Source organism: Neoarius graeffei, chromosome 10 (assembly GCF_027579695.1).
Source record: "Neoarius graeffei isolate fNeoGra1 chromosome 10, fNeoGra1.pri, whole genome shotgun sequence".
Classification (NCBI taxonomy): domain Eukaryota; kingdom Metazoa; phylum Chordata; class Actinopteri; order Siluriformes; family Ariidae; genus Neoarius; species Neoarius graeffei.
The window spans coordinates 87,051,875-87,073,752 of NC_083578.1; the positions used below are offsets into that span (position 1 = coordinate 87,051,875).

General features: G+C 40.9%; 1 protein-coding gene across 12 annotated transcripts in view; it reads left to right on the forward strand.

Annotated features, from left to right (window-relative positions):
- Window positions 1–4,395: 4,395 nt before the first annotated feature.
- mllt1a (MLLT1 super elongation complex subunit a) overlaps window positions 4,396–21,878 on the forward strand; it is a 78,417-nt gene continuing 60,934 nt past the window's right edge. For 6 of the 12 annotated variants that reach the window (XM_060932516.1, XM_060932515.1, XM_060932517.1 and 3 more), the window contains exon 1: window positions 4,399–4,515. In XM_060932516.1, the coding sequence (XP_060788499.1) occupies window positions 4,504–4,515 (12 nt within the window). In that variant the 5' untranslated portion in view covers window positions 4,399–4,503. Of the gene's footprint in view, window positions 4,516–21,878 lie in introns of all 12 variants that reach the window. The other 6 variants (XM_060932521.1, XM_060932524.1, XM_060932525.1 and 3 more) reach the window with 4 other exon arrangements.

Consider the following 21,878-nt stretch of genomic DNA (forward strand, 5'->3'; position numbering starts at 1 on the left):
TTATTGTTTACTATCCGGGTCGTGAGACTACCACTTAAAAGATCACTGATGTCACTGTTTGCGCCGCCTAACGACATCACGTGACGTCCACCCACTTTCGCTAACTCCACCCGATGTGTCCACCCACTTCCAGCCAGCACGGTTCAGCGCGGTTGTAGTCGAAATGCAACTCCAACAGCCCCACTCAGCCCAACTCAGCACGGCACAGCTCAGCCCAACTCAGCCGCGTTGGTAGTGGAAAAGCGGCATAAGTAACAGTGACCACAGAATGACAGTATGAGTGTGCAGATATTTTGCAAGTGATATGACTGATATATGAATCTGGATTTTAGTTGTTCATCACAGAGACAGCCTGAGGGAAGAAACTGTTCTTGTGTCTGGTTGTTTTTGCATACAGTGATCTATATCGCCTCCCTGAGGGGAGAAGATTAAACAGATTGTGACCAGGGTGTGATGGGTCCGCAGAGATGTTACCTGCCCGTTTCCTGACTCTGGACAAGTATAAGTCTTGGATGGAGGGCAAGTTGACACCAATAATTTTCTCTGCAGACCTTATTGTCCGTTGCAGTCTGTTCTTCTCCTGTTTGGTGACCGATCCAAACATAGAGGAAATAATCAGCTTTGGGGTGGCAACGGTAACCGTTTCATCACAGCACGCTGTCGTTTTCACTGTATTTTCTCTCTAACGGCACACCCAAGTGTTTTATCCCACACGTGTAAAATCTTTAAAAGTATCATCATTTTAGGTATATAACCGATGGTTTATTTCATTCCTGAAAAGCATAGAGTTTACTGCTTGAAATGGAAATAAGCACCTAAAGAAATTCTATTTTATGACTTCTACATTATCGAGTAAAAACATTTTAGAGTTCCAAACATTCATGTTTGTTTGTTTGTTTCCAGCACAAAATTAAATGCTACAGAAAAAAATGCTTGTATCTGAGCAGCATATTCCATAAGAGAGAACTTTTCTGATTAAAAAAAAGAAAATATATAATAAAGGCTGCTGGGTTTTGGTGCAAAATGAAGAAGCGAGTGTGAAAGTGTCCAGACGAACTGTGGCTGGTTCTGGAAGATGCTCAGTAAAACCTACAGCTCATTTCCACATAAAACTGCACTCATTGGACCTCTATATGATTTTTATTTTTTATTTTTAAAGCAAAGGGTCGTCTCACACCAAATACTGACTTTGTTTCATTTATTCCAGCTTACTGATTAATGCTTATGCTACTTTTTTAATGTTGAAGCATTTCATTTTATTATTTTTTAAGCCATTTTTGGCCGACAGCAGGGCGGCACGGTGGTGTAGTGGTTAGCACTGTCACCTCACAGCAAGAAGGTCCAGGTTCGAGCCCCGTGGCCGGCGAGGGCCTTTCTGTGTGGAGTTTGCATGTTCTCCCCGTGTCCGCGTGGGTTTCCTCCGGGTGCTCCGGTTTCCCCCACAGTCCAAAGACATGCAGGTTAGGTTAACTGGTGACTCTAAATTGAGCGTAGGTGTGAATGTGAGTGTGAATGGTTGTCTGTGTCTATGTGTCAGCCCTGTGATGACCTGGCGACTTGTCCAGGGTGTACCCCGCCTTTCACCCGTAGTCAGCTGGGATAGGCTCCAGCTTGCCTGCGACCCTGTAGAAGGATAAAGCGGCTAGAGATAATGAGATGAGATGAGATGAGTTATACAGTACAATGAAAATGTATTTGGTCACGCTCCAAGAAGAAAACGGCAGTAATAAAAAGAATATAACTAAACTACAAGATATAGTAAATTTAAGGGGAGTGCAGTGTGAACAGATATTGCACAAATTGCAATAATTACAGTCCTGAATGTAAAGTGATCAATACATTTATAAATATACATTAATTAAAAATTAAAATTTCTCTTTTTTTTATTAGAAATGGGTTTTAAGAATGTTTGTTTATTAATTCATTGATTCTACATCAGGATACTGAAGGTGGTGGATTAAAAATGAAAGAAGTATGAGCTCAAAGACCTTTAAAGGACAATTTAATATTTATTCACAAATACTGAACATTTTTTTTCACATTATGCAAATATACCTAATTTATCGTGCAAGAGAAGAAAAGAAAAGAAAAGAAAAGAAAAGTGAGCAGTGTGTCAGGGGCCTGACATCCTGCTGGGAATAAAAGAGTTATTAAATACAGGAGCCCCAGCAGGGGGATTAAACAGCGTGATATAGACACTCCTCTCTCTCTCTCTGTCTCTCTCTATCACACACACACACGGTTCATCCAGAGGGACTCCAGCAGTGACATAAACCCTCTCACTCCTGCTGCTTTAGTCGTAACAGCCTGCCGGCGCGGGAGTGTGTGGCGTGGCCTGCTCGCCTGAGCAGATTTCTGGGAGTCTTTCTGCATTGTGTGACTTTGATTTCAGTGCCAGAGCTCCGAGTCTGGGTTCACATCCCATCTGCTGAAGGCTCAAAAATCCTCTAAAGTCCTCTATGGCTTCACTCAGTCATATCCAGAAGTCACATCCATCCACTAAAAGACACTTTAATAATAATAAAAGGCCAGAGGGTTTTTTTTTTCTATCAATAAAACCTTGCCAGATTTGAAAACCAGAGACTATATATACAATCCTGTGCAAAGGTCTTAGGCACATGTAAAAAATGCTGTAGACCAAAAATGGCTTAAAAACTAATGAAATTAAATGTTTCAACATTAAAAAAAATACTATAAACAGGCAGCAGTAAGCCATAATAAATTAAACACAGTCAATATTTGGTGTGAGACGACCCTTTGCTTTTAAAAAAAATAGTAGTCTGAGGTCCAGTGAGTGCAGTTTTATGCGGAAATGAGCTGTAGGTTTTACTGAGCATCTTCCAGAACCAGCCACAGTTCTTCTGGACACTTTCACACTCGCTTCTTCATTTTACACCAAAACCCAGCAGCCTTCATTATGTTTTCTTTTTTTTTAATCTGAAAAGTGGGCTTTTATGTAATATGCTGCTCAGATACAAACATTTAATTTTGTGCTGGAAAAAAAACAACAACATTTGGACTCTAAAATGTTTTTGTAGTGTTTCTGACTTGATAATGTAGAAGTCATAAAATAGAAATCTAAAACAAAGTTTGTCTGAAAAAAAATAGGGGGCCTAAGACTTTTGCACAGTACTATATATATATATATATATATATATATATATATATATATATATATATATATATATATATATATATATGCATTTCTTGATCAAATATTATAACTTTCTTTGAAAAGAGAATGTGTGGAAATTATTGGCACCCCTAAAGAATATTTAAAATAAATTTAAGAACTTGATTGTTCCCTTTAACTACTTTCTGTGTCTCTGGGGTATAAATATGAGGTTGCCCACATGCAAAACCACTTTGTGGTTTATCACAGTGGGGAAATGTTTTGTATAAACGTATAACATCATAGCAACGAAGACCCCCAAAGATTTCAGAATTATGAAGTTTAAAAATTTGCTCCTGAACTTCACCAAGTGCCACTTGGACAACAATCGGTGTCCTGTGTTGTGGTCCAGTGATACTGAATATTAACAAACTGTAGGGGTGCAAATAATTATAAAATTGATGCTTTCCAAGACAAGGGAAGTTTATTTATAACACAAGATTATTTGACGCACGGAATAAAAGAGTTTAAAAGCAGTATGACAAATTAAAGATAAGTTTCAGAGTAATAATTAGTGATTAAAAGAAAGAAAATATCAAAAACACTATAAAAAGTTTTTCTTTTATTTAGGAAATGTCTTCAGCTAAAGAATAATAGAGAATTAAAATAATTGAAAAGATATACCGTGAATTAAATACAAAGAAAAGATAGGGATTCATTATTAATGATTAAAAGAAAAATGCAGAAAAAAACATCGTGTTGCTTTGGATTATTATTTTTTTCAGGGAATGTGTTAAAGAAAAATAATCTCAGAGTACATTATATTTAGACCTTAAAATGTCACTGAGCATTTTTTTAATAAAGCAAGAATAGCATAAAAACTAACATAATAAAGGAGTAAATACTCATGTTACGTGTGTGTATGTATAGAATTATTGAATAACAATAACAATTAAAAGACACGCACATACACAGGATAAGCAAAATCCCAAATGCGTTCATGTTGACTAGTTATGTCACTAAATAGTGAGTATAGAACATTATTCTCTGTCTTTTGAAGCGTCCATACGTAGTGAGTATGAAGGTATTTGAGATTGAGCCGTAACCAGGCAACCCCTGGTCGCCGAGTAGGGAAGTCCCGCCTTTTGACTCGTCTGATTGGTTAAACTTCAAAGATGCTGCGCTGCGATTGGTTGGATGTGCTGTCCTGTTGTCGCGTGCGAGCCAGGACTCAAGGAGGAAAGGGGAGGGAAGAAAATGGCCGCGTTTGGCTTCCGGTTTTTCTTTTCTTTTTTTTTTTTTTCGGGGGGCTGAAACTGACACACACAATGAGTCGGGGAGGAACAACGGCCTGAGAAAATCCTGTAAATAAACACAAGAATCCGAAGAATATGGAGGATCAGGTAATGAGGAACTGGCGTTTGTTTTTGCTTTCTTTACTTTTTAAAAAGGTTTTGTTTGAGTCTAGGATCAGGGCTGGGTGTAGTGTAGTGTAGTGTAGTGTAATGTAATGGGCTGGTTGGTGAAAAGGAGTCACACACACACACACCCTGCAACCAAGCTAAGCGACTTGTATATCAATTTATAGCAGCCATATCACCATTTAAACGCATCCATACACACAAACTAGCATGCTAATAGTCTAAAGAAGCTTCATTTCTTACACATAACGCAAACAGAGCTGTATATTTGTGGCTTGTATCATGGCCCGGCCTCTAAAACCGACACAACTGACGACATAAATGTAAAAGTGTGTGTGTGCGAGAGAGGTTTGTTGACTGTACAAGGATTGCAAAGACTTTTATTTTGTCCATAAATAAGAATAATGATAATTGTGATTGCATTAATGCTAATGCTAATACTGAGCGTGCAATTAAAAAAAAGCTAGACTGTTTAGCCCAGTGAGCTAACCGACTCTTGGAGTGTCTAGTAGCCGGCTTTCTGTTTTTATTCTTTGTTTTAATACTGTACGTACATAATTTTCGCTTTAAAAAAAACAATAGTTTAAAAAGATAAGTCAACCCGGGATTGAAGTTACTTAACATGATTTTTTTTTTTTTTATAAAGCACTGAAGTAAAAATGAAGGTGGAGGAAAAAAACACAACGTGAATATACTTAGTGCTGTAACATTTTGTATTTGTGAAAGTTTTTAACAAATTAAACATCTTTCTGATGATTATTATAGATCAATTTGTTTCAGCTATGAAATTCCTGCATGTAAACGCGGTTGAGTACCAAACGACTCCGTATTGATTGTGTAGTGCACTAAGTAGGGCGCTTATGCCATTATTCCACACGCGATCTAGTGCACGTAGTCGTGGGTTTGTTGCGCAATTTGGGACGCGTCCCCTGCCTGCTGTGTTTTCCCTCGCCGGGTTTTCCCAAATCGGGTGCGTCCCAATTCGATCACCACACATTAGCTTTAGTTTAATGTAAACATTAAATCAGTCACTTCAACAGACTGTTATTTGTAGGCTAGGCTTTTTTTTAAATTTGTCTTTGATTTTATTCAAATTTTTCACAAAATATGACATTTGAAGCACAATTATGACTAAAAGCTATTGGTAATTCGAGGATAAACACAGTTTTAGGCCTACTATTAGTGTGTGTACACACACACACACACACACCATGTTATCACTTAACAAATATTTATCACCTCAGTCTCTGTGACTGAAAATCAACTTCAGTTTGCTGTTGTCTGTAGCGTCTGGCCGTCATTTTACTTCACACTATTACGCTGAACATTTCCAGCTTAAAAAAAACAAACACCTCACAATTTTTTGAAAATACACTCCTCCTTTTACGGAATCAATTTTGTGCCAAAATGTTCATACAATACTTTTGAAATATCAAACAAAAACAATAAATCAAAATTAAAAAAAAAAAGTAAATTTTTTTTTAGACTGGCAAACAAATTATTCGTGTAATCGTGCAAAATATCAGTCTATTATGGCCCTTTTCCACTACCCTTTTTCAGCTCACTTCAGCCCGACACGGCTCGCGTTTCGACTACCTCAGAGCGGCGTGACTGGGCTCGCTTCAGCCCGACTCAGCACCCAAAACTCGCACGGTTTTGGAGTGGGGCTGAAGCGAGCCAAACCGAGCCAAGTGGGGCTGGGGGCGTGAGCAGACACTCCCCTGTGCACTGATTGGTGAGGAGGAGTGTCCTCACATGCCCACACACGCCCCGCGAGCAAGCTGGGATCTGTAAACACCGTAAACCTGGAAGAAGAATTACGAATTACGAGAATTTCTGAAGCCTTATGCGCCTCGCCTCATCTATACGCTCTTGCCAGTATCTGTCCACGTTGTCGGTGACAACAAGCCACAGCACCAAGACCAGCAACACTAACGACTCCATGTCCTCCATGTTTATTGTTTACTATCCGGGTCATGAGACTACCGCTTAAAAGGTCACTGATGTCACTGTTTGCGCCGCCTAACGACATCATGTGACATCCACCCACTTTCGCTAACTCCACCCAATGTGTCCACCCACTTCCAGCCAGCACGGTTCAGCGCGGTTGTAGTCGAAATGCGACTCCAACAGCCCTGCTCAGCTCGACTCAGCCCAACTCGGCACGGCTCAGCCCGACTCAGCCGCGTTGGTAGTGGAAAAGCGGCATTACTCTTCAGAAACCTTTTTATTTTTGTTCTGCGTCTTTTGACGTAATTTATTTTGGTTGCGATTCCATCTTTCTTGTTTGCGCTCGCTGACTTTTTGCTTGCAGTTTTGGCACAAACTTGACGTGTGGGTGGGCTGTCCAGGAACGCATTCCCATTGGCTAACTTGTGTTTGACTGACAGCTACGCTCAGCCATTCCCTACTCGGATTCTGGCGGACTGTTTGACGAGTGACCAATCCATTGACGGTAAACAAGGATCGAGTGGACTTCAGTGGCGACTATGATACTGAATTAATTCAACAAAGTGTAAGTGCGGGACAAATGTGCTGTATGTGTTGCAGTAGTGCACATTATGCAGGCATGTTTAACGTTAGCAAGACAGCTATTATATTGGGTAGTGGAGCCAAGTTTAACATTTGACTTGCTACGAAACACCTGCATAATGTGCACTACTGCAACACATTTGTCCCGTACTTACACTTTGTTGAAATTAATTCAATATCATAGTCGCCACTGAAGTCCACTCGATCCTTGTTTACCGTCAATGGATCGGTCACTCGTCAAACAGTCCGCCAGAATCCGAGTAGGGAATGGCTGAGCGTAGCTGTCAGTCAAACACAAGTTAGCCAATGGGAATGCGTTCCTGGACAGCTCGCCCACACGTCCAGTTTGTGCCAAAACTGCAAGCAAAAAGTCAGGGAGCGCAAACGAGAAAGCTGGAATCGCAACCAAAATAAATTACGTCAAACAAAACTGAGAAAGACGCGGAACAAAAATAAAAGGTTTCTGAAGAGTAATAGACTGATATTTTGCACGAATAATTTGTTTGCCAGTCTAAAAAAATTGACATTTTTGTTTGATATTTCAAATGTATTGTATGAACATTTTGGCACAATTGATTCCATATTATTTTGTTTGTGGTATAAAATTTCCATTTACCGTAAAGGCTTGTCCTGATTTAAAACTCCCCTCCTTGAACGTTTATTTATTTATTTTTTACAGTACTGTCTATTTGTTAATTTATTTTATCAACTTCGTAGAATCTGCCGTACCTATGGTGTAGATTCTACGTGGAAGTAGGACAGAGATACGACATCGTAGCCTGATGCATAGCGATGTACGTCCAACGTGTGGCGATACGAAACCTGATGCTGAACGATGCAGACCGTGACAACTTTGATAGGTCCACTTGGTAGCATCAGTTTCCTTGTAAGCAATCCTGTCTTCTCTGCCATTTTTGAATTAAGTTGAACAAACATTGATGGATTGGTTAATCCATCAGTTCACCAGTTGTTGATGCCATCTCCTCCTCCTTCGTCGTCTTTCTTTTCTGCGTAATTTCAGTAAAAGTAGCTGCTGTTTAACGTTTATTCGTTCCAACTCCATCACATCCAGAGACTGTTTTAAGGCCCTGGTCTCGCTCCAGCTGGCAATGGGTTTGTGAATACTTGGCGATGAAAAATTGGTAGCATCGGCACCAGTCATACGATGCATGGCAAATGTTCTCTGACATGTTCGTGCGGTTTTTTTGTTTTTTTTTTGGGGGGGGGTTATGTCTCCATGGCCTAGAGGTTAGAGAAATCACTTTGGAACCCAAAGGTTGCTGGTTCGATTCCCTGGACCAGCAGGAATGGATGAAGTGCACTTGAGCAAGGCACTTAACCCTCAATTGCAGGGTCCTGTTGTAGGTTACTCCGGATAAGTGTCTGCTAAATGCCGGTCATGTCATGTAATGTAATGTTTCCGCCTTGTGAGTGGCCAAAAACGTAGCGAAAAATTTCAGTGCATTGAAATTTGGTGGCGCTGTTTGTTTTCGTCAAGCAGCAAATACTCGCAGGTGGGTTTGGGAATACTTCCCGAATCTTGAGGAAGCATCATCACCAAAACGCCTTGTTTTCATCGATAACCATCACAAGCTGTAGTGTGACCGTAGCTGAAATAAATACTGATGAGGTGAAGGAAATTTGCTTTAGCCTGTGCGTACGATAATTCTGAATGCGCAAAACTTTCCCCGTGGAAATATTGACGCAACTTTTTTTTTTTCCTTTCTTGCTCACTCAACAATCCACTGCTATGACCAACAGTCAACCAGATTGCTGTCAAAGGCGTGTGTGTGTATAGTGGTACAGTAGAAACTTTTGGCCCTTTTCCACTACCCTTTTTCAGCTCACTTCAGCCCAACACGGCTCGCGTTTCGACTACCTCAGAGCAGCACGACTCAGCTCGCTTCAGCCCTGCTTAGCACCCAAAACTCGCACGGTTTTGGAGTGGGGCTGACGCGAGCCAAACCGAGCCGAGTGGGGCTGGGGGCGTGAGGAGACACTCCCCTGTGCACTGATTGGTGAGGAGGAGTGTCCTCACATGCCCACACACGCCCCGCGAGCACGCTGGGATCTGTAAACACCGTAAACCCGGAAGAAGAAGAATTACGAATTACGAGAATTTCTGAAGCCTTATGCGCCTCGCCTCATCTATACGCTCTTGCCAGTATCTGTTGGCGTTGTCGGTGACAACAAGCCACAGCACCAAGACCAGCAACACTAACGACTCCATGTCCTCCATGTTTATTGTTTACTATCCGGGTCGTGAGACTACCGCTTAAAAGGTCACTGATGTCACTGTTTGCGCCGCCCAACGACATCACATGACGGTCACCCACTTTCGCTAACTCCACCCAATGTGTCCACCCACTTCCAGCCAGCACGGTTCAGCGCGGTTGTAGTCGAAATGCGACCCCAACAGCCCAACTCGGCACCGCACAGCTCGGCCCAACTCAGCCGCGTTGGTAGTGGAAAAGCGGCATTTTGCATAATCACGTTTGCATATTACCGCACTTTAGCTAGCTAGTTCACTAGTTATGCTAGTTACCCCTTTTTAGTCTTTTGTGTTTTATAGGTTCATTGGTGGTAAAACACAAGGCTGAAGCTTTTCCTGACCTGGTGGACGAGCTAATTCCTCACCCCACCCCCGCTTTATTTTATTTCACTCATGAATGAAAAAAACAAGATGTGTTTCCAGATGTGTACTGAAAGTGGTGTTTCGGGTTCTTGTGTAATTTTTCAGTAACTCATTTCATCACGTCTCCTTGCATCTGTCCAATCTCTGAATGAATTCCTTTTTGGTTCTTTGGCTCAATCAGGAATGTGGTGGGGGTTTTTTTTCTATTTTTTTTTTTTTTCTTGAGCCAAGTTTTCGAGGAAAGTCTCTCTGTTGCAAAAGCGTCTTTCTTCAAATCTCTTCATAGTGTGTGTCGTTAGATGTCCTCGATTGTAGAGATGAAGCGAGATCTGGTTGTGCTGCGTATTTTAAGAAAGCATTTGTACGTTTTCTGAGGAAACTCAGCATCCTTTGATGTCTGGGGGGCGGGGGGAAACCCTCGTGTTTGGCGTGTGTTAATCTGTTGTCACACCGCTGCATGTTGGGTGATTTAAAAAAAAAAAATACAAACCCCCCTGCACGCTTGTTTCCATTGCATGTCGGTTACAGAATGCAGCTCTCACACAATCAGTGCAAATTCTGAGCAGATTAGATGAAATTATTAGATGAAGTGAAGCGATGGAACGTGTTGATTTGCGTTCAAGATGCTCCGATTTGTGCATTAACGTTCTTTTCGACGCTTTCTGGAGTAATAAAGAAAGCACTGAAGGGGCATGCTGTTACAGGAAAATAATAAACGACAGGGTGGGGTCATGAAGTGGAGTTACTGTTACTACTCCAAATGTTGATTATTTCCCAATAACAGCACATCCTGAAGTTTATTTTTTATTTTTTTTTTTTTAATTCCTCTTCTACTGCATCAGTTTGGCGTTCGTGACCGTTGTTTAATTATTAGCGTGACGCAGCGTACGTTTTATCCATTTAACATTCCGGAACGCCAAAGAACAAGTTAGTTCTGATGCTCGCGTCACTTTTTGAAGTTAACAGGACGTAACTGTGATTTACTAAGAAACTCAGTTACAGCTTTGACTGTCACAAAGCGCCGACGTCGGAGACTCCTCCTTCCGCACGCATTCCACAAGCGTCTCCTTCCAGAAAACATCAGCACGTCAGGGACGAGGCGGCGCTGTGGTGGAACAGGCAGACACGGTCGCTCCGCTTTAAAGCGTTCACGGCACACATCCACAGGGTCCGGTTTCCTCTTTTCCTGTTTAATCCTCCGTTTTTCACCAAAGGCTTCCTGATCTTTCATCTCCCGGATGACTGACTTTGTGTCCGCGGGAAGGACGAAAGGACGATTCGGGGGCCTGAGCTACAGGGACGGAAGAAAACTGATGGCGTTTCATTTTAATAATTGTTTATTTAGTCAATTAAACTATTGAAAACAAGTAAATAAAAAGGTAGAATATAAAAATGCACGTTTTTCATTTCCAACACCGTTTTTGTTCACACTTTACGATTGTAAAAAGAAATCTGAATCTTTTTGGGCTCTTTTGCTCGCTCCTTTCTTTTTCCTTCTTTCGCTCTTTCTCCTTTTGCTCCTTTCTTTCTTTTGCTTGTGGCCCTTTTGCTCTTTTCTTTCTTTCTTTCTTTTGCTTGTGGCTCTTTTGCTCCTTTCTTTCTTTTGCTTGTGGCTCTTTTTCTTTCTTTCTTTTTCAGTCCTTCCTGTCCTTTCTTTCTTTTGCTTGTGCCCCTTTTGCTCTTCTTTCTTTCTTTTGCTTGTGGCTCTTTCTTTCTTTCCTTCTTTCCTTCTTTTGGTTGTGGCTCTTTCTTTCTTTCTTTCTTTCTTTCTTTCTTTCTTTCTTTCTTTCTTTCTTTCTTTCTTTCTTTCTTTTTCAGTCCTTCCTGTCCTTTTTTTTTTTGCTTGTGGCTCTTTTGCTCTTTCTTTCTTTCTTTCTTTCTTTCTTTCTTTCTTTCTTTCTTTCTTTCTTTTTCTTTTTTCAGTCCTTCCTGTCCTTTCTTTTCTTTTGCTTGTGGCTCTTTTGCTCCTTTCTTTCTTTTGCTTGTGGCTCTTTCTTTTTCTTTCTTTTTCAGTCCTTCCTGTCCTTTCTTTCTTTTGCTTGTGGCCCTTTTGCTCTTCTTTCTTTCTTTCTTTCTTTTGCTTGTGGCTCTTTCTTTCTTTCTTTCTTTCTTTCTTTCTTTCTTTTGCTTGTGGCTCTTTCTTTCTTTCTTTCTTTCTTTCTTTCTTTCTTTTGCTTGTGGCTCCTTTCTTTCTTTCTTTCTTTCTTTCTTTCTTTTGCTTGTGGCTCCTTTCTTTCTTTCTTTCTTTCTTTCTTTCTTTCTTTCTTTCTTTCTTTCTTTCTTTCTTTCTTTCTTTCTACAACTTATTGCTCTCAGTAATATTTGATGTTTGTGCTGGAAATGATTGTAGCTCATTTTAAAGCTGTGTGTGTGTGTGTGTGTGTGTGTGTGTGTGTGTGTGTGTACACTAGATTTATTTTTGAATTGTTTGGAGAGAGAGAGAGAGAGAGAGAGCGCGAGTGCGCAGTAGAACCGGACCGTGTGCATGTTCCCTCTGAGGTTCTCGTTAGTGCGATTATCTCCAGAACGTGAGGTTGAATGTGTGGAGGATTTGTCTGGAACGATCATCGTCATAAGCAGCAGATGAACCGATTAGATTTTGGAACTGATCCAAATAGGGTCAAGGTCACAGCAAGGTCAAATATCTGAAATTGTTTTTCTTTGTTAACATCCTCACTGGTTGAAGTGGGATTGAAGGCATGTACAGGTTACTAACAAGCAGAGCTCGATTTTCTGCCTCGGCAGCAGAGGCATCCTGCTTTTTATCCCCCGCTGGCTGAAAGGCCTGAAGGAGGGGTTCTGTCATGGCGATGTCAGTCCGTCCGTCCCAGGAAGGGTGCTCACCTTCTGAAATCAACTCCTCTCTCAATTTTTGGAGGAATTTCAAGAAACTTGACAAAATTCTTTATTATATGTCGGTGATACGCAGATTGCAATTTCGTTCAATTCAGTCGCGTTTTACCAGAGTTATGGCCGAGTTGCCAGCGGGGATATTGTACTCTCGGAGCACTCTTTTAAATAAATGGAGTTTCCTTCTTCAGTTGGCATTTACTATGCTTGTTTTTTTCAGGGTTTAGAGTGAGTGAGTGCACATAAAGCTGGTGGTTTAGACTCTGGCTGGGCGGAATGCGGTTATAATCACGGTATAGTGATAAATTAAGTCACTTGTCTGTATAGATGACTTGCAATCACATGATCAAAAGGTGCTGCGTCATGAGCGTCCGCCATAATGGTGGATCTACAAAGCAACTGGGACGGCAGCCGCTGAAAGCGTGTCTGTAAGCAATGCTGAAATTTCTCAGTATTACCACGATTTGAACGGTCGAGCGAAGAACGAATGCAAAGAGAAGATAGATGTGTGTGGGTTTTGACCCATATTATTTAAAAATGTCAGACTTTTCTGAAGATAAGACGCTTCTACTGACCATCGAGTACCCAGATATCGCGTTCTCTCCAGTTCGGCTGCCGAAGAATCAAGTCCGACCTTGGACGAAACGCAGCCCGTGTTCTGATTGGGCGCCCAGTCTGGATTGCTTCTGTCGTGTAATTTTGCTGGCGCTCCTAGAAGCGAAATGGTAATACACGTGTTAAAATTATAACAGCGAGCGAGTGAACCACGACAAGAGAGAACGCTCATTTTAGAGCAAAATTCTAGCAACATGAAACAAAATTCTTCCATGATATTATCGAGAGAGCTTTTGAATCTCCGCTGAGATAAAATGATGACTGCAAACCTGAGCTGTTTTGGTTTTAGCCTCTGTTAGATCAGCCCTGCCGATGTTATTCAGCCTCCGAGTTTCCTCGCCCTCTTTCCGAATCACGGGTGGAATTCTAAAAAATCGGAACGTGCCACGGTCACGAGTCCTGCTGTGACCACAGCCATATACAGCGCAAAGATATGGCGGAGCTAAAAGAACGCTTAAAGCAGTGGAAAAACCAAGAGTTGCACACGCATGATTTGTTTTGTATGGAATGTCACTTGACCCCACGTTTGTATCTCCGCCAACATGGCCAACCTCTGGGTTTCTATTTTGCTTTGACGTCACTTGCAAGTCAAGGATATCTGAAGCTGGGTTTATGTTGAAGTTTTTCGATATTTAAAAAAAATAAATAAATTTCAACAAATCACAATTGTGAATGTTCCATGTTTCTACTGAGTGATGGTACGTGATTAAAGCTGGGTTTCTCATCTCGCAATGGCTCTTACTGAGCACTTTTTTTTTTCCTTCTTTCCGTCTCCTCGGAAAGGTGGCGTTTCTATTTGTTCCTCAGATCACATCGTGACACATGTTTCCATTTCAGTTTTGTGAATTATTGCTCTATTGTATTGTCTGAAAACCATGTGGGCGTAAAACCTTTTTTTTTTTGCGCCAATATGTGAGAATCTTCAAATTCACGCATTTCCAATACTTTTTTTTTTTTTGGGCAATTTCAGATTGCATGTAAAGCAGGTTAATGGACACAGCTTGAGAGCCCATGCTAGCTTTTTATTATATTAAAAAAAACCCTTATTGAAGGCAGATGATTCAGTATTTTGTATTTAATCTTTTGAATTGCTGATGTGTAAAGAGTTTCTTAATCTAAAAAACGGATTTTTGCCGACATTATATAGATCCTTGAATGTGGGGTGTTTTTTTGGTCACGTCTCCCACCGGGCGGCACGGTGGTGTAGTGGTTAGCGCTGTCGCCTCACAGCAAGAAGGTCCGGGTTCGAGCCCTGTGGCCGACGAGAGCCTTTCTGTGCGGAGTTTGCATGTTGTCCCCGTGTCCGCGTGGGTTTCCTCCGGGTGCTCCGGTTTCGCCCACAGTCCAAAGACATGCAGGTTAGGTTAACTGGTGACTCTAAATTGAGCGTAGGTGTGAATGTGAGTGTGAATGGTTGTCTGTGTCTATGTGTCAGCCCTGTGATGACCTGGCGACTTGTCCAGGGTGTACCCCGCCTTTCGCCTGTAGTCAGCTGGGATAGGCTCCAGCTTGCCTGCGACCCTGTAGAACAGGATAAAGCGGCTAGAGATAATGAGATGAGACGTCTCCCACTGCTAGTCTAGACATTAATTGAAAAACCTCGTCTCTGGCTCTTCTGAGGCTTGGAGGTGTGAACGAGACGTAGGTGGGCAGAATCATTTCAAATGAGGAGTCCAGAAAACTGGCTTATTTACATGTGTGAGACGATTCTGAATACGAGGAACTTTTCCCCATGTAAATCTCGACGTAGCCTCCTTTCATGCTGCGCCTTATAGACAGGAACTTGTTTTGAAATTATCTTGTGAATTCGGTTTGTCTGTTTTGATCAGCAGCTGAAAAAAAACCCATTAATATTGAGAATTCTGAGACAAAGAAAGATGGAATGAGGAGCGCTGTGTCGAGACATGACCTGACCTGACCTGACTCGACCTGAGGACGAGTCTGAGTCAGGATTAGAGAAGAAAGCTAGGCCAATCCTCCCTCTCCCTGCTGTCAGTCCTGTCCATCCTGTCCCTTTAATGCCCTGAAGGCTGGAAACACTCGCCCTTGCTCTCCCACTGAGGCGTCACGCTGCCTGGCACCAGTTTAACCAGCGTGACCAGCGTAGGTCTTAAATCTCCCAGCCGCAGGAACGCTGTCTCATGCTGGTTCCATGAGGGAAATCGTGGTGTGTGTGGTGGTTTTTATTTATTTATATATTAATTATTATTATTTTTTTTAATACATGTTTTTTTTATTCGACAAGAAAAGCAGCATGATGCAGGACAGATTTATGACCAATAAAGGAGGCATTTATTGTCTCATATACAAGTACAGTACATGTATATAGATTGAAATGATCATATACATTTACAGTATATATCATTTAAATTAAATTATTTTAGTAAACATTCCTGCCTGCAGAGTCACTTTATCATCAACTTAATGCAAGATGTGAGGATTAAAATGACATAAACCCGGCATGTGGGTTAAAGGAGAACTGAAGTCGTTTTTAAACTTGCTTTATTTCTTAATTAACGTGTTATTCAATTACGTTTTCGGTTTTAGTAACCTTATATCATGACTCGTATTGGCAACTAATTGCGATTAAATATTATACTTATCGGCCTATTCGGTTTTTAGCCGAAATTTAGTTCGTTCGGTCCACGGCAGGCGTCGCTTATCCGCGCGATCTTCACGAGACTTGTGCGAGACTTCGAAACGTGAAGTGTCAGCCAGGTGTCAGTGGCGCCATTTGAAAACTGTTTTCCAAACGAAGTATTGCACAAAAACGAGTTTAAATGACGCCTACTTTTTCAAACTTTCCTGATTGCTATCAAAACAAACAAAACTTCCGGCTTGATTACGTCAGCATTCGAAAGAGGGCGCGCGCGTCTTTTGACAACGTTAGCAGATGTCGGTCACTTTGATTTCCGCTGTACGTTTTACTTCCGTCCTACGATGTCTCGCACAGGTCTCAACGAATCTCATTTACGGCCGTTGCTTTGACATATGGACTGATTATGTTACAGAGCATATTTCAAACACTCAGAACTCGCTGTAGCAGCGACTAAATAGCGATCAAACATGCATTCCTGTATTTAATAAAATGTGGTGATTAGAATTTTGATGATAAAAAAATTGCCTTCAGTTCTCCTTTAAATATAAACACATCCACAGGTCTGCAAGCAGAAAGGCTTCAGGAAGAACAGAACGCTTCTGATTGTGCAGGGCTTTTATGTGCATGCAGGTTTGTGGTTAAGCTAAACTGACCGTGTTTATCACCTCAAAAACAGCACAACTTTCAGTCGACGAGGACGTTAACGCCAGTGTCTGTCTTAAAGCATGCAGCGCTAGAAAAAATTAAGAGATCACTGCAAACTTGATGAGTTTCTCTGGTTTTACTATTTATAGGTATGTATTTGAGGAACATGAACGTTTTTGTTTTATTCCATCAACTAATGACGGCATTTTTCCCCAAATTCCACATAAAAATATTGTCACTTAAAGCATTTAATTGCAGAAAATGACGACTGGTCCAAATAACAAAACAGACGAAGTGTTTTCAGACCTTGAGTAATGCGTAAAAATCAAGATCATGTTTAAGCTAGACTGCCTTTCAGATTTTTCAAGTGTAGGTCATGAAAATCATTTTTTTTTTTTGTTTAGTGACCAAAAGCTACTGAATTTGAATCACATACTTCCAACTTTATTAGTTTTTTTTTAATAGAAAAAAATTAATGAATTTATCTCCACATGGCCCTAAATTCTCGGCTATTTTTTCCTGCTTCGCCATGACGCAATACAAGATACTACGTCAAGCATCACATCACGTGGCGGGCTTTCCCCGTTCACACAAGGCATTGTGGGATGCAAATTTGAAACAGGAGAGAAAAATGGAGGACGTGAGTGTGCGAATGAAACACGAAAGACCGACTTCAGTAACGGAAAGCGAGAAGAAATATGTTATTTACCAGCTGGGAGGTCCATATCATGAAATACCGTGACCGAGGTCTTGAAAGTACTGAGCGAGGCCCTCTGGGCCGAGGTCAGTGTTCAAGGCCGAGGCCACGATATTTCACCATACGGACCGACCTTAAGCTGGTAAATAATATATTTATTTTCTTCTTTACCAAATTCTAACAGAAAACGAGAGCGCCCGAAAGGGAAAACCGAGCCGAGCCGCCATTTTGAATCCTCATTCACGGCTGTAATGCAAATGGCTTCCTCCTCGGTATACAAGTGCACTTCCATGGCAGGAAAAAAACTGCATTTTGCCGCCTATGTAGTTCCCTATTTATACAAATAGGAGTCATTCAGGATTCAGCCATGTTTTTGCTCGGCGTTAGCAACAGTTAGAGGTTTTTAGCTTTCTCCTGAAATGTTTTCTTTTATTTCTTCTTCCTCAGGGTAGTAAAACTCACTTTCGCTGTGAAGACTGTCGTTATCGCTATCCATGCTGTAAAATGAATGCTATTCTCCTGAGAAATGCGAAAATAAATGTTGAAAATTGCTACTATGAATGAGCAAGTCGCTAGAGGTCCGTAACCGGGGTCCGTACCATAGGATACAGACCCGCTTGCCAGCCAATCAGAGCACAGGATTTGATGGAAACCAGACCACGAAAAAAAAGATTGTTATATACGATGGAAAGGAAACGCAGGACCAGACTAATAAATATCGGCGCTCAGCGAGCACCTCGGTGTGATCAGCTGTTCGTTTAGCGACAGAATGATGGAACTGTCAGTGCACGCTCAAAGGGAAACCTGCGCATGCGCACACACACACGGACTTTCTCCGTCTGCTTGACTGCGCGAAGCAAGCGATTTCATGCACATTATTTGCTTTAATCCCCTCAAATTAAATAACTTCCCAGCCACAGAACAGAACGGCCTGATATTTTGTGAGATATTACAGAAATAAACATACATCACAATGACCACATTTCAGAGGGAACTAAATTTCACCGATTTTATGAAATCGAAAGGCCGTCTCGCTTTCAGTTTTAAACACAATACTAATGTCTGAACTGAGGAGTTGTTCAGAAATTGATATTTTGTGGAAGAACCCTGACATTTTACTCACAGCTTTGTGTCTTGGCGTGCTCGCCACCAGTCTTTAATGCTGCTCTTGGGTGACTTTATGCCACTTCAGGTGAAAAAATTCAAGCAGCGTAAATTTGTTTGATGGCTTGTGACCATCCATCTTCCTCTTGATCACGTTCCAGAGGTTTTCAGTGGGGTTCAGGTTTAGAGATTGGACTGGCCATGATAGGGTCTTGATCTTCACCCCCCCCGAGCTGTATTATTCGCAGAATAGAAAGGGCTGCAGGAGAAAAAGAGAATTGTACGGAGACTTCTTGTTGCTCAGAGGAGGGCTGTTTTACAATCAGGGTACAAAGTTTGTGTCGCAGGGGTCCAAAATTCAAATTGATTCAAACTGGTTCTTGTACCAGTTTTTAAGGCCCACTTTACACGGGGACGGTCTGAAACAAAAACGCAAAAGTCCGTTTTCGTTCTCACTTTTTTCCGCGTCTACACGACCGTTTTCAAGGAGGAAATCTGCGTCTATACGGTGACGCGTAAATGTGTGGAATTCAATCGGATGTGCATGCCAGGCGGCTAGGTGGTGCTGTGAAAGACCTCCGCTATGTCTGTACGCATGCGCAACGTCTTCCGTCTTGTCTGATCTGCACATCTGTGCCGTGAAGACTTTGACTACTCTGGCTATGGTAAGTAAAAAAGTAAGCGCATACTATACCCGCCTCTGTTCATTAACGGTATATGTGCAGATTCGGTATAGATGTTCGAAGGACTCCTGGACGTTTATTAAAGCTGCCAGAGCAGCTTGAAGGTCCGTTGGATCGATGTAATCAGACATGCTCTTACTTTTTTACTTACTTTCTTACTTCCCAGGCTAGCATGTACAGTATATGACATATGTATGACGTAAACGCGTACCCGACGTGAGCAGAGTTTCGCGTATTGGGTGGTTTAGACGGATATGCAACGGGGGCTGTTTTTAACTTCTCCACTCTGGAAGGCGTTTTCAATTTTTTCCGTTTTTCAGCCTCGGAAACGCCGTCCCCGTGTAGACGAAAGGCACTTCCGATAAAATATTTAGTCGTTTTTACCCGACAGCGTCCTCGTGTAAACGGGCCCTAAGTGAAGGACAAGTTAAAGAACAGGTTTCAGGTAATTTTTTGACGTGTGTGTGTGTGTGTATGGTAGTTTTGTGTAATCTGCTATAAGATAAAGAAGATTAAGTGTAGCTTTAAGCAGGGCTGCGAGAAACAAATGAAGTGATTCTCGGAGAGGACTTTTATTTTTTTTTGACAATTCAGAATCCACGACTTCCATAGTGCTTTTAAATATAAGGCTGTAAGCTTTGTGTTAGTTGTCTCTAATATTTATGTCCCAATATCTTGACCACATTTTAGGATGAAAATAATCATTTTAGATATGTTATTTTATATTGAAAAATTAGCCGTCTCGGAGAGGACATTTTTTTTGACATGATTACTTACTAATTTGATCAAAACTTACTGGCATTCAACATTAAAACTTAACTATGTTTCCAGTGAAATGGAACCAAATATTTGTATAAAGAATGATGTAAGTGCATCCCTTTTGGAGCTACCTGTGGTCAAAAAAGCACTTTTTCTAAATGACACAAGTAATTTTGCTAAATATGACACGTATTGCCATACATTCACCAAAAATAACGTTATCACCAAATGTTTTTTTGCATGGTAAATAGAGCTATCACAGGGCTACAATAAACAACCAAGTTTATTTAGTCAAGCCTTTTGATATTGAAGATAATAAATGTTAAATGTGATTTTTAGCTAGCGTACCCTGATTGTAAAACAACCCAGGAGTATTTTAGATATAAATATTAACAATAATGATTACTTTTTTTTATTATTATTAAGATTTATTCATTTGAAATAATTAGCGATAGGGCTGCGTGATATTCATATTGTGGTATTTTAACATAATGTGCTTTCTTGAGGTACTTTGATATTTTTTTGTTATATATTTTTTAGTTTTTAATGCAGCGGATTTTTAAGAAGTCAAATTTTAGCTTTTTTTTTTCTCCTTTTCTGGGAATTTTTTAAAGAATTTGTGTTATATAAGAAGTATCATTGAAGGCTTTTTAATGCATTTAATATATTTTAATTTTTATCTAATGTAATTATATGAGCAGAGTAGTTTACAGTATAGCACACTAGTAAAATTACTAATACTGGGGTTTGTTTGTTTGTTTTAATCCCCCACTGGCTGAAAGGCCATGGCAATGTTTGTCCGTCCGTCCCGTGAAGGGTGCTCACCTTCTGAAATCAATTTCTTATACAATTTTTGAAGGAATTTCACAAAACTTGGCAGGATTCTTTGTTATATGTCGGTAATACAGAGATTGCAGTTTTGCTCAGTTCAGTCACATTTTACCAGAGTTACAGCCCTTGATTAACAAAATTATAATTTGACAATTTCATGAGTGCGTTTTCCTTCTGAAATCAACTCCTCTCAGAATTTTTGGACGAATTTCTCAAAGCTTGGTGAAAGGCCTTGTTATATGACGGTAATACACAAATTACGATTTAATTTCATTTGTAAAAATTTTCCCAGAGTTTTGACCCTTGATTAAATAACTTGTACTTTGACAATTTCATGAGGGTGTACGTTCTTCTGAAATCAACTCCTCTCTCAATATGTGGAGGAATTTCACCAAACTTGGCAAAAGGCTTTGTTATATGACAGTTATACGCAGATTGAAATTTCATTTAATTTGGGCAAATTTTACCAGAGTTACGCCCTTGATTATTAACAAACTTGTACTTTGGCAATTTCATCAAGGTGTGCTCGCTTTCTGAAATCAACTTCCATCACAATTTTTATCCCCCGTCGTGGCGATGTCCGTCCCGGGAAGGGTACTCACCTTCTGAAATCAACTCCTCTCTCAATTCTTGGAGGAATTTCATGAAACTTGACAGGATTCTTTACACTGAGTGCAGAATTATTAGGCAAGTGAGTATTTTGACCACAACATCCTTTTAATGCATGTTGTCCCACTCCAAGCTGTTTAGGCTTGAAAGCCTACTACCAATTAAGTATATCAGGTGCTGTGCATCTGTGTAATGAGAGGGGGTGTGGTCTAATGACATCAACACCCTATATCAGGTGTGCATAATTATTAGGCAACCTCTTTTCCTCTGGCAAAATGGGTCAGAAGAGAGATCTGACAGACATTGAAAAGTCTAAAATTGTGAGATGTCTTGCAGATGGATGCGGCACTCTTGAAATTGCGAAGATGTTGAAACGTGATCACCGAACAATCAAGCGTTTCATTGCAAATAGTCAACAGGGTCGAAAGAAGCGTGTGGAAAAAAAAAGGCGCAAAATAACTGCACATGATCTGCGGAAAATCAAGCGTGAAGCTAACAAGCAGCCATTAGCATCCAGTTCTGCCATATTCCAGAGTTGCAACATTCCTGGAGTGTCAAAGAGTACAAGGTGTGCAATACTGAGGGACATGGCCAAGGTAAGGAAGGCTGAAAAACGACCACCACTGAGTAAGGCACACAAGATAAAACGTCAAGACTGGGCCAAGAAATATCTTAAGACTGATTTTTCTAAGGTGCTGTGGTCTGATGAGATGAGAGTGACTCTTGATGGGCCAGATGGATGGGCCTGTGGCTGGATCAGTAATGGGCACAGAGCTCCACTCCGAC